At 44.2% G+C, this 12,559-nt stretch overlaps 1 protein-coding gene across 1 annotated transcript; it reads right to left on the bottom strand.

Moving 5' to 3' along the window:
• Positions 1 to 813: 813 nt before the first annotated feature.
• Positions 814 to 12,243, bottom strand: LOC123255806 (cytochrome P450 11B1, mitochondrial-like). Its single transcript, XM_044684539.1, has 9 exons — positions 11,978 to 12,243; positions 10,304 to 10,459; positions 7,950 to 8,149; positions 5,854 to 6,057; positions 4,617 to 4,771; positions 3,674 to 3,840; positions 2,647 to 2,725; positions 1,669 to 1,881; positions 814 to 996 (listed from the first exon to the last, which is right to left on the bottom strand). Exons 1-9 carry the CDS (start codon positions 12,241 to 12,243, stop codon positions 883 to 885), a joined length of 1,554 nt encoding a protein of 517 aa, XP_044540474.1. The 3' UTR covers positions 814 to 882.
• Between the last annotated feature and the right edge of the window lie 316 nt (positions 12,244 to 12,559).

Below are 12,559 nucleotides of genomic sequence, written 5' to 3'. Positions count from 1 at the left end.
TTTGCAATTCAGTCCTTTTTCAATTGTATCCTAATCTTCATGGTCTCATTTAGGGTTTGATACCAGATTGGTCTGCCTTTTCCTTATTCAACTCATTTTATAGATGAGGAAACTGGGGGGAAAAGGGTTAAGTGATTTGCCCAGGGTCGCACAGTTGCTAAGTGTTTGAGGCCAGATTTGAACTCACAAAGATGAGTCTTCCAGATTCCAAGCCCATTATTCTATCCATTGCACCACTTAGCTGCCCCATTATGGCCAAGGAATCAGATAATCCCTGAGGGGCATACATTGAATTAGAAAACCACAAAATAACATTATCTATGTCTTTTAAATTTTTTGAAATTTATTTGATTTGATATCTCCCAAAGGTTCCACTGCACTCAAGCTCAGGTTGCATGTCTGACACCTCTACTAAAGAACGCTTGTTCATGTGAACTTGAAATCAGAATGTCTCAATTAGAACTCCGATCTGGTAATGACTACCTAGGTGACCTTGGACAAATCTCTCTAAACCTTTATTTCCTTAACTACAAAATAGGGGAAATAATATTTGCACTGTAAATGTTACTGTAGGGAATGTGTGTTGAAACTCTAAAAGCATTGAAGAAATATAGACCATAAAATGGGAAAATACCCAAGAAATCATTTAATCCAACTCCCTCATGAAACGGAGATGGAAAATGATTCCAGAGATGTGAATCCACAAGCAGTTTGCCCCAGAGACACACAGCTAATAAATAACAGAGCCATGACTTAGATCTAATTCTTTTCATTTCAACTTCAACACTGTTAAATTCTAAGGGATTGGGAGACTCAGTTTAGGTTAGGTGACAAGGAGTGGGGTCAGACAGGGCTTCTAGCCATGGAAGCACGTTGACAAGATCAGTTGAGGACACTGAAGGTAAAGAGTGGGAAGGATTTTGGATGAAGGACGAAGCGAAAGCACAAGTTCAGGTCATCCTTACATAAGGTCTCCACCTGGAAATTTTTCAGAACCTGAAACAAATAGATGAAGTTCAAATCTACTGCTACTGCAGACCTAGATTGTGGCTCCCAGAATCCTGGGAGCCTTCCCCTTTTCTCTTGAGGAGTCTGCTCCATTCCTTTATTCCCTGCTCCCCCACCAGTTTTCTGTTTAATGGGGTCGCTGTCTACTCTTCTCCTGTACCATCCCTCTACAGGACTTGTAGCTTCCCAGAGACATCCCCCTGACCCAACTTCTCCAAAACTTCTAGAAATGTTTGTCTTGGAGAACAAACTAAAGGGAAAGGTGAGCATTGCCTTTTCATTTCTGAAAGGATAACATGGACAAATGAGGAGTTACATGTGTTCTCCTTGGTCCTAAAAAGCAGAACTTGGACCAATGAGTAGAAGTCATAGAGAAGAACATGTCAGCTCAATATAAAGACTTTTACAAGAAATAGAGGTAGCCAGTAGTCTAGTGGGATACCTCAGAGAGGTTGTGAGCTACTTGTCCCTTCAGATATCGAACCAAAGGCTGGATAATCATGGGGTGGGAATTCAGGTTAGGGTTGAGCCATGTGACTTCTGAAAGTCTCTTCTAGCTTTAAAATCCTTACACTCTTCCCCCCTCCCAACTGCAACCCCAATTGTCCCCCCCTCAACCCCACCAAACTGGGTGGTGTGACCTCTACCCAGTTCACTCACATGGTGCAAGAAGAGGATCATTTCAGCCTCAGCTAGCCTGCGTCCGATGCACTGGCGAATCCCAAAACCAAAGGCCAAGAAGCGGAAATTGGAGACCTGATTATTCACCTGGTCAGTGTTAGGGACTAGCCAACGCGAAGGGTCATAGCAGTCAGGCTGGGAAAACACTTCTGGGCTACGCCCCATGGAGTACAGTATGATTTGAACCAGGGTCTGTAAGGCGGATAGGATGGTCAGGGCCAGGAGTAGGGTGCAGTGGAATAGGTTGGGATGGAGGGAATGTCTGGGAAGAGGATAGAGGATAGAGGGGGATGGAATAGAGTAGGGTCAGGTTTCTCCCCTGATAGTCTTTAGGAGGCTTCTCGGAGGCTTTGGGTGTGAGATAGCATATAGGCAGCAAAGATAAAGAATGGTGAGTGAATCCATGGGGTAAAGAGGGGAAGCAGTATGTAAAGAACCATGTTAGTCAGGAGACCCTGGGCAGTCAAGAGTCCTGGGTTCTAACCACATAAATAGTAAAAGAAAGATCCTAGAACTACCATAATCTATGGTCCCACCCAACTGTGATGGTGTATGTTTTTAGGCTCCTACCAGTTCTGTGTTCTATGGTTTTATGTTCTTTCTCATCAGTAGAGAGTAAGGTTCTTCAGGGTAGGAAATTTTTCCTTGTTAAAATCCAAATTTTTATCTTCAAAGTACCCTTGTATCCCTAGTACCAGCTAGTACCTGGCTCTCGATCCACTGAGCCACCCAGCTGCCCCCAGCACCATGCTTTTAAGTTGGATGAATTGAATTTCCAGCATGGAGAGTTCGATCAGTCCAGCTCTCTTATTCTATGTTCTGAGTTCTAATGACCCTTCTAGCTGTGATATCCTTGGACTCTAAGTTAGTCATGATTCTAAGCAGGAATTGAGGGTGGTAGACTGGAAATTAGTCTAGGATGGTAGGTATCAGGGGGCCAGGGTGGTGCGGACTCACGCCAGCAGGGACTCTGTAATTCTGTAAGATGGTGTCCCTGTTCAGGTAGCGTTGTATAATCAAGCCCACGGGATAAAGCCTGCAGAGGAGAGCAAGGAAGGCTGATTACTCTCCCCTCCACCCAGCCAGGTTGCCCTTTAGCCCATCATGAGCTCATCTTCATCAATCTTTCTCCTTTACCAAGGTCCTATTCCCCATTTCTTCTCCCATCTCCTATCAGACCATGTTTGCTCCAAAACCCACATCATACCCCTTTGCAAGGCATCTCTTCTAATCCCTTACCTAGCTCCCAAAATAAAATATTTAGTGGGATTTTCCAGAATCAAAGGCTGTTTTGCACAGATGAAAGTGACTGGAAGGGAACTGAACTATTCAGACTAGAGTGATCTATATCGACTGTTTTCAAATATGTGTAGAATGGTTCTGGGGTTGAGGGAACAGATTTGTTCCATATAGCCCCAGAGGAAAAAATGGGCCTAAAAAAGGAAGTTACAAAAAAAAACAGTTTAAAATAAGAAAAAAAATTAAATCTCAGGAATGCTACAAAGATATATGGGGATTGCTAATGAAATATACTGAACTCCTTCTCACTGGAAGTGTTGAAGAAGCTAGATGATCAGCCTTCAGGGAAGATTTAGGGAGAATTTTTTCACTGGACTAGGGTCTGAGAGACCTTTGAAGTCTCCCCCAGCTCTGGGTATTGGGCCACTCTTCTAAAGAGTCTTAGATCAGAGATTCAGAGACTTTAGATGCCATTTTGACCTTCATCTTACAAATGAGAAAACAGAGATCCAAAGAAATTAAGTGACTTACCCAAGGACACCTTACCTCTTTTTCTGAAATAAAGTTCAGTGGGAGGTAATTACATAGGCACTAGCCTATGAGAAGGGAATAACAAAAGGGCATTAAAGATAGTCTCTTCCTTCTTCCTAGTTTGGCCATGGGGGGTGGGGGGACACTGTCTCTGGGTTTTACAGCCAATCCCCTTACTACCCAACCTACCACCCTCCATCCTCACCCCACAAACCTAAGAGTCTCTTTGATGGCAGCCCGAAGCAAGGGCAGTTCCTTAATCAATTTTGCTGGATTCTCTTCCAAATGTGTCTCGATCTCCAGACTCTCTTTCCTCAAAGCATTCTGTAATTCTTTGTTCCGGGCCAGCTCAAAGAGGGTTATCATCATAGGGAATGAGGTCTGTAAAAGGAGCAGGGCTCAGGTCAAGAGAGAGATCCTTGGAGGCAGGAGACTGTCCCCTGAGGTGAAGGTCCATGTCTCCCCCTAAGACCAGGGCTTTTAGAGAAACAGTAGGGGCCTCCTCTCCTGCCTCAGTTGCCAGTTTCAAGGCCCTGAATATAGACACTGAGGATATGGTGTTTACAATCTTGTCTGAGCTGAGGCCTCCTTTGCCCAAGGGGTCAGGGGTTTCCTTTAGCTCCTCACAATCATCATTTGTCTTTAGGACATTGGAGCAGTAAAGTCTGTGAGACAGATGGACAGGGGTGGGACAGAGAGACAAAGACAGAGGAGGCAGACAGGCAGGCAGAAAGAGACAGAGACAGAGACAGAGATTGACAGATCGAGAGAGATAGGAAATAGGTAATGGGTAAAGAGGCAGAGACAGATAGAGAGAGAGAGTTTAAACACTTTATTAAGTACTTAGTGTGGTTCAAAGCACTGCTCTCATGCCTGGTATAGAAACACAAACAATCAAGAAAGTTCCTGCCCTTTAGGAGCTTACATTCTAATGAAGGAAGACATTCATAAAAGGAGAGTAGAAAGGAGAGGTGGAAGGAGGAAGGTTCCCAAGCCGGGACAATGAGTGAGGTCAGAATGGACATAAGAGAAGATGCTGAGGATCAAAATGGTCATTAGAGGGGGCATGTGGCATTAAGTGGGCAATGGGTGTCAAAGTATCTGGGAGGAGTGGGAGTGGGTAAAAATGTAATAATGCTGCTCAGTTGAGCTTTAACCGTTTCCAAGCTTCCAGCAGTGAGTTCCAACATGTTGGCTTTGATGGCTTCTAGAGAAAGGTCAGCTTTTGCCATGAGTTCAGCCATGATACCCGAGTACTGAGGTGAGCCATTCAAACACATCTCCTGGTAGATTTTCTGAATACACTTGTCAGCTAGAGGGGATGGAGGGAGAATGGAATAAAGAGATTGAAGGGATACTAGTATGGAGCCCTTTTTCTCATAACCCTGGGCAACCCCAAGATTGATATTCTTTTCTGTCTTTCCAATATAGACCCTAGTCTTCTACCTTTCCCATTTCCCTACCCTCTCACGCTCTTCCTCTCTTTATTCTTCTATTTCTCCAATTTAAAAAGGCCTTGGAAGTAGGTAAGGCAAGTATTATTTTCCCCATTTTACAAATGGGAAAACTGAGACTCAAAGAGATTAACTTACTTAGAATTGCACAGCAAGTAAATACCAGGAAATTGTACCCAAAATCTGAACCTCTCTGTTCTCTGCTGTGGGGGTTATAATGCAGGATTTATGCAAGATCTCTTGCATTTACAAAATTACCCTTGAGGGAGGTGGAACCTGGGCAGGAAATTAGATTAGGTCAGCCTAGCAATGGTCAAGGTAAGATCAGGCAGAGGGAACACTCAGCCCTCAGCCAGAGATAATTTACACTGCCCTGATGTTATGTGGTCTACCAGCTAGACAGATGAAGCTGATGAATTGGTTTAGGGGTGTCCCTATTGCTAGGTTGACCTAATCTAATTTCCTGCCCATGTTCCACCTCCCTCAATCCCTCCTGGGTCCCCAAGGGAAGTCAAGGGGTAGCTGGGTGTCTGGGTGAGGTCAAGGAAATCAAAACCCCCAGGTTGGTTCAGCAGGGGTATTTATGATCCCAGCTCAAACTGTCAGCTCTTGGGACTGGCACCTGCTGGGTCAAAGTTCCATTCTCCCAACTGATAGGATTTCCTAGGGTAATTTTGTAATTGCAAGAGATCTTGCATAAATCCTGCATTACAGGTTCCTCCCAGCTCTAACATTCAATGCCCTAATATACACCAATTTAAAGATTCTGTGCTTCATAGTCTCATCTTCCCTCCAATAGGAAAAAAATGTTCTATGTTCTAAAATATATCAGTTTGAACCCTCCCTCACCTCAACTCCCCAACTTCCCACTTCTCTCCTCAGGCCCAACACCTTCCCTACCACCTCTACCAGAGTTAGCATTAAGGGAAGCCCTCCTCACCAAACTTGAAAATATAGTCCCAAGCTTCAAAGTGCTTTTCCCACATCTTGGGATTTATCAATCGGCTCAGGGCCACAGGTGTGTAGAGAAGGAGGGGTGTGGAAGATATCATAGCATTTATGGCCTGGATGAACTGCAAAGCATCAGGATTTGGGCTGCTCTTTAACAATCCCAGGCGTTCCCCATACAAGGCATAGACACTTGCTGTAGGACAGAGTGAGGAAAGAGAGAAGACTGAGTGAGGCCCCTTGCCTGTCTTCTTAAATACCCAACTGCTTCTCCTCCCCTTCCCACCCCTGATAACACTGGTAGCTCCTCTCTCTCAAGTAGAAGTCGTGTTTCTTTTTGACTTTGGCAGTTTCTGATGCTCTTGCCCATACCTCCTTCTAAATACTCTCTCCTCCCTTGGCTTAGGTCAGTGATTCCCAAAGTGGGTGCCACCGCCCCCTGGTGGGTGCTGCAGCGATCCAGGGGAGCGGTGATGGCCACAGGTGCATTTATCTTTCCTATTAATTGCTATTAAAATTTTTTAAAAATTAATTTCCAGGGGTGCTAAGTAATATTTTTCTGGAAAGGGGGCAGTAGGCCAAAAAAGTTTGGGAACCACTGGCTTAGGTGTTACTGCTCTCTCTAGCCTACTCATTCTCAGGCTCTTCTGTTTGGTCATCATCCATGTCCTGTCCTCTCACTATATTAGCCCTCATGGTTCTATTTCCTGCCCTCTTCTCTTCTCCCTTTATGCCTCTTAACTCCCATGATCCAGTTATGATATCTATGTATATAGCTCCCCAATTTATATATCTAGCCTCATCTCTCTCCTGAGCACTAGTTCCACAGAACCAATCAACAGCCAGCTATCTCCACCTAGCTGTCCCATTGACATCCCAAACTCCACATGTCCAAGAGAATGCATTACCTCTCATGCTAAACCTGTTCCATCCTCAAACTTCCCTATTTCTGTTGAGGTACTTCCAGATACCCAGACTTCTGACCTTGGAGTTATCTTCAAATATACATTGCCCTCATTCCTAATATACAGTTAACTGCCAAGTCTTGCTATTTCTATCTCCCAGCTTGGCTATTCACAGGAACTAGATGAGATGAGAGTCACCATTGCTATTCTTTCTGAAAAGATGGAGGAACATCAGACTTTACTATCTGCCCAATGACTGCCTCTTAATGTCTTCTGGGCCCTACCATCTGCCCTAAATTCTTTACTCTCCAGCCCTTAACATTGTTACCTAACCTATCTAGCCAACCTAAGGACCCACCAGTCTTGCAATCTGCCCCTTAAAGCTATAGCACCCTTAAGACTTCTGATTTTTCCATTCTCCCTCCAGACAAACTTTCTTTTAAATAATTCCTCCCCAATTAGAGAATGGACTCCTTGAATGCAGGGACTGTTTCCATCTTCTTTTTTTATTTGTCTCTCCAGGGCCAATCTCAGTGCTTGGTAATAAACTCTTATTAACAAATGCATTTTTTTGCTCATCCATTAAGTTTGTGAAAATGCATTTCTGTGGACCTCCTGTCTCCATGACTAGTTATTCTCTCTCTCCTCCACGGCCTCCTTTTCCTGAAATGTTAGTGAAAACTTAAACTCATTATCTTCCTTCCTTGCCCACTTCTCCCCTGGCATTAGCTTTACCTCTGACCCATCTTCAGATGTCAACTGATGTCAACTCAGATGCCTTCCTCAACTTGATATCCTAGACCTTATTAGTCAGCAGATACCAACATCTCTCCTGCCTTAAGTCCTCTCAAATGTAGCCTCATTTTTCTTCTCCCACAACTCTCTCTTTCCTCCCCTTCAAATACATCTCTCCCGAAGACACAAAATGCAATTATGGAGAGAGACCTCATTCCCTCAAGATGACAAACTAGCAGGCTTCTTCCAAACTCAACTATCTCATAGTTCATCAACTTCTTTTGTTCAGCTTGAATATCCTTCAGCTTTCTTGCAGGCACGTTGTACCCCCTTCCATCTGGTTCAAAATTCTGCTCTGAGTTCACCTTCTCAAAGAGGTCTTTTATGATTACTATCCCCAATCATGAACTTCCCCACCACCCCCCTCACCCCTAACCCTTCTTCATACCTTCCAAAGTGAATTGGAAAATATAGGGCCTGAGGTTGAAGGTGAAGGACTGTCGAACATTCCTCCGGATTCGCATGTCCAAGTGTTGCACAAAATCTTGGCAGATGGTATTTAGCAAGGGAATGAAATGATCAGCACCACTTGGCGAGAGCACATCCTGGTTCAACTTTAAGCGGTCATTTAACCATTCTTTCCCATTTCTGGAAGAAAGGGTTTGAGATGACAGGCTGGTAAACTTCTGTCTCCGTATGCATTTTTGGTACCACTCCCTTCCTCCCCTCCATTTCCCTTTTGTCTTAATCCCTATCTTGTCACAGAACTGAAGAATCTCCAAGCTAGAATGGAAGTTTGAGGGCAGGGAGTCCAAACCATACCTAAGTGGGAATCCTCCTAATAACAGCCCCTGTGGCATCCAATCTCTTCCAGAGGACCTATTCAGTCATGGGATACCTATTTCCTCCAGAAGCAGTCCATTCCACTTTGACATGGCGGTCATCGTTATTGCTTTCCTTACACTGAATCTCTTTTTCTTCAAATAAAAACTGTTGCCTTCCACCTTAGAATCAATAGTATCCTCGAGAGACACTAAATGCCTCATACATAGTAAGTGTTTAACAAATGCTTGTGGCTCAGTCAGCTGACTGCTTGACCTAGGACTGGGCCCAATCTATGGTTTCTATGATCCAATGGGAGTTGGATTTCTGCAGGATAGCTTCAAATACAGAAACTAAGGACTGGTGGTTAGAAACAGAATACATTTTTTTTTCTCTAAAACTTGTACCTTCTGACTTATGACAAAGGATTCTATCCACCTCCAGAGAAAGAATGGTTGGAGTCGGAATGCAGATGGAAGATACTATTTTTCACTTTAGTTCATTTGTGTTTTTATTTGGGGTTTTTGGTTATATGTGATTATTCTTTTATAACAACAACTAATATGGAAGTATGTTTTGCACGATAATACACATATAACCCAGTCAAATTGCTTACCATCTCCGGGAAGGGGGAAAGAAGGGAGGGAGGGAGACAATTTGGATCTTATAAGATAAGAGAACATATATTGAAAATTATTGTTTCATGTAATTAGGAAAATAAAACATTAAAAGTGAATAAATAAAAATAAAGCCTTACCTTCTGTCTTAGAATCACTAGTAGGTATCAGTTCCAAGGAAGAAGACTAGTAAGGGTTAGACAATGTGGGTTAGGTGACTTGCCCAGTATCATTGAGCTAGGATTGTCTGAGGCCATATTTGAACCCCAGAGTACCAGTCTCTAGGCCTGGCTTTCTGTCCACCTAGTCACCTAGCTGCCCCTAGAGTGTATTTTGATAGGAATTCACTCCTTATGGATAATGGGCAAAATGAAGTTAGAGAGACTAATGCAAGAAGGAAAACTTGCTCTGATAGGTTTTGCTGAATTTAAGAACCTTCTATGAATATGACACTAGAGATCTCAGTAAAAGGCACTGGACTTAGAGACCAAAAGACATGAGTTCAAATCTTTCCTCAAACACATATTAGCTGAGTGATGAAAGGCAAGTCATTTAACTTCTTAGAGTTTCTGTTTCCCCCTCCACAAAATGAGGGCAATGATAGCCTCCCCCTCACAGGAGTGTTGTGAGGATAAATGAGATAATATTTGTATTTTGCACATCTTAAAGGGCGACAGCAATTCTAGCTATTATTAAGCACAAAGAATGAAACAAGTCTGAGATTCTGTGATTGTGAGAGTCTGTGAACCCATCAGAGAAGTTTCTCTCTAAAAGGAGGAGGAAGTCCAGGAAGCAGGGAAAGTTGACAGCTTCAGCCTAATGAATAAAATGACCCTGAGAGACAACCAAATTATAGAAGAGCCTATCTTAAGTCTCAGATAAAGTCTACTCATTTATCTCTCCTTGATTGCTTCCTTTTCCTCTTTCACTCCTCCACGGACTTCCCTTCAGGTTATAAAGACCTTGGCTATCTGCCTGGACCTCTCTGAATGTCTCGTCCGCTGATGCCATTCCATTCCAGTTGTGACCATTCTCCCCCTCTACAGGACTGACTTCCACAACTACTACTGGAACAGGCTTGTTTGGATACCCACTGAAATGTCCAGAGGTCAGCTCCCATTCCTCCCCTCCACCCTCCAGCCTCCTAGATGGGGACTCCTGCTGGAGGGCGTGCTCTGGGTTGAGTTTTCATATCTGCCTCTCAGACTAGGGATTCTCTGAGATGGAACTCTTTGTCCCCTCCACTCCTCTCTGTCCCATTCCTGCCTAGAAGTTGGGTAACCCCAGCTGTCTCCCTCTTCTTTGGCCCCCCTCCTTCCCTGGGGTCTCTATGCTGCTTCCCAGCCCCGCCCTGGCCACTCACAGAAGGAAGATGCCACGCTTGCGGTTCCGGGTCTGTCTATGCACTAACCAGGGCTTCGTCTCAAACCTCTGGGGAAGTGGTCCTTCAGCCTTCAGCACTTTCTCCGCATCCTGGGGCAGATGGACGTTCACTGTGCTGAAAGTGCCCACCTTCTCCCTGCAATTTAGGCAACAGGAGCAGGCAGGATTGGGTCTCGTTACTCACCTTGGCCATCCTCCACTTCCCAAATGACAGGCACCAGTGGCTCCCTTTTGTCCAGAGGCTCTTGGACAGTGAGGACTGTGTTCTCCAAGTAGGACTATCTTGAGGTTGGGACCATGAAGGGGATTCTGATCTGGAGCTCCTGTTGAATTCTTCTCCATCCTTCAAAGTCCAGCTCAAACGCTACCCCCTGTAAGGAGCTTTCTCTGATCCAGCCCAGTCAGCAAACTACCCCCTCCTTATTTTACATGTCCCTTTTTTAAACCCTTACTTTTCATCTTAGACCTGATACCAAGTGCCACTTCCAAGGCAGAAGAGCCATAAGGGCTAAGCAATTGCAGTTAAGTGACTTGACCATAGTCACACAGCTAGGAGATGTCTGAAATCAGATTTGAATCCGGATCTCCTGGCTGTGGAGATTAAAATTAATATACAAATACTAAATATTATATTTATAAATTTTTATTAGTAATAAACTAACGAAGAAAACTAAAAGCTACTAACCAGCCCACTCCCGAGAGCAAAAGAGAGAGAGGAGTTACAGCAAACTATATACAAACGTGACCACGCAAATGTGGAGGCGCAGGAGAGATGAAAGGGAATTTTGGGAAATACTAAGGGACTTATGGGGGATGCAGTCCAAGGTTCAAAATCTCCATTTGTACATAGCTCCAAGACTGGCTCTCTATCCACTGATACTATTTACTATTCACCATCCACCAGCTATCTTTTGACATGTTCTTTTGTTTGAACCTCCCTAAAGCAGGCTTAATATAATGTGGTGTTTTATAGTTATGTGTGCTTCTTTCTTAACTCCTCCTACTGGATTCCAAACTTCATCATAACAGACAGAGACCATAGCTGGCATAAGCTTTGTACCACCCTAGCACATTGCTGACATTTAATAATGTTCGTTGAATCTATCAAGCACAAAAATCCGCAGACATTTATTAAGCTTTTCCTATTCATCAGACACTAGGAAAATGCTTCTTTTACAACCATTTGATCTGGGATCAAGTAGCTCTGATGGCCAGGAAGGTCTTCCTTCTGTCTAACTTAAATCCTTTCCTGTAGAGCGTGAGTCCTCTTTTTAAGATTTTGCTAGACAGGCAGACCAGTATTTCCTGCCTGCCTATGTTAAAGGGCTCTTAAGCTTTCCTTCTAAAGATGTTGCTTCAGTGTTTTCACCTCCAGCCATGGTGCCTGAACCAATCTCCCCTGGTTGGCAGTGGGAGAACAGAAAACCCTGAGCCACCTACACTCTCATCCCAGTTTCTTGTTTCCCACAATTTGGCTTTTGGGGGGATCTCATTGGGTCAGGGCTTAGTGTGGACCCAGCAACAAGACTCAAAGTATAGCCAGGGTTACAGGTTGATATTTTACTAGGATAAGCAGCTCAGTCTAAGACAAGGGTCAGAATTCCCTCTGGAGTCCATGCAAAGAACAGAAGTGGGGAAGTTTAAATAGTATTACCTGTAGATGGGTCCCAACTGCTGAAATTTCTTCTGGGAATCAAGATGAAAATTTTGTAGGCCATTTTCCTTCCACATCTTTAGCATCTTGAACCAAGGGTTGCCTTGGCTCTGGGGGATGTCCTCGAAGGACCTCACAGAGCCAGATAAGGGCTCAGAATCCGTGAGAGTCTCCTGGAGAGCCCTTGTCACCAGTCTCCGACATCCTCCTGGCCTCCAAATCAGTGCCCGGAGCAGCTGTGGCCCTAACTCTATTCCTCGCTTCATCTCCTTCTCTCTCAGTCTTGGTCTGTGCCTGATTCCAAGCCCATCTCATATGCTGTTTAAAGAGGAAATCATGCCATTTCAAGGCCAAGGCCAGGCATACATCATTAGCCCAGGACCCAGGGCTATGTGCAGGCACGGCAGAGGCGGGTGCAATGGGAGGATCTGATGAAATGACTCAGAAGAGACCTTAAAGATCAGTAAACCTGACCCCCTTGTTTTTTACATGTCACATTTTCCACAAATCACACAGGAAATGCTTTGTCTACGGTCAGAGGACTACTAGACCTGGAATTCAAACTCCTGTCTGCTAATTCCT

This window comes from Gracilinanus agilis, chromosome 1, assembly GCF_016433145.1.
Source record: "Gracilinanus agilis isolate LMUSP501 chromosome 1, AgileGrace, whole genome shotgun sequence".
Classification (NCBI taxonomy): Eukaryota; Metazoa; Chordata; class Mammalia; order Didelphimorphia; family Didelphidae; genus Gracilinanus; species Gracilinanus agilis.
Note: the sequence above shows the minus strand (reverse complement) of the source record. Positions and strands in the feature narration are given on the sequence as shown.

What these genes read in the sequence shown, in the direction of transcription:
- LOC123255806 (XM_044684539.1), bottom strand. Translation starts at nt 12,243, where the DNA reads ATGAAGCGAGGAATAGAGTTAGGGCCACAGCTGCTCCGGGCACTGATT. An exon ending in GCCATCAAAGAGACTCTTAG is followed by an intron (nt 2,726 to 3,673) that starts GTTTGTGGGGTG and finishes TCTCCTCTGCAG; the next exon opens with GCTTTATCCCGTGGGCTTGA. An exon ending in TGATCCTCTTCTTGCACCAT is followed by an intron (nt 997 to 1,668) that starts GTGAGTGAACTG and finishes TATTTGTTTCAG; the next exon opens with GTTCTGAAAAATTTCCAGGT.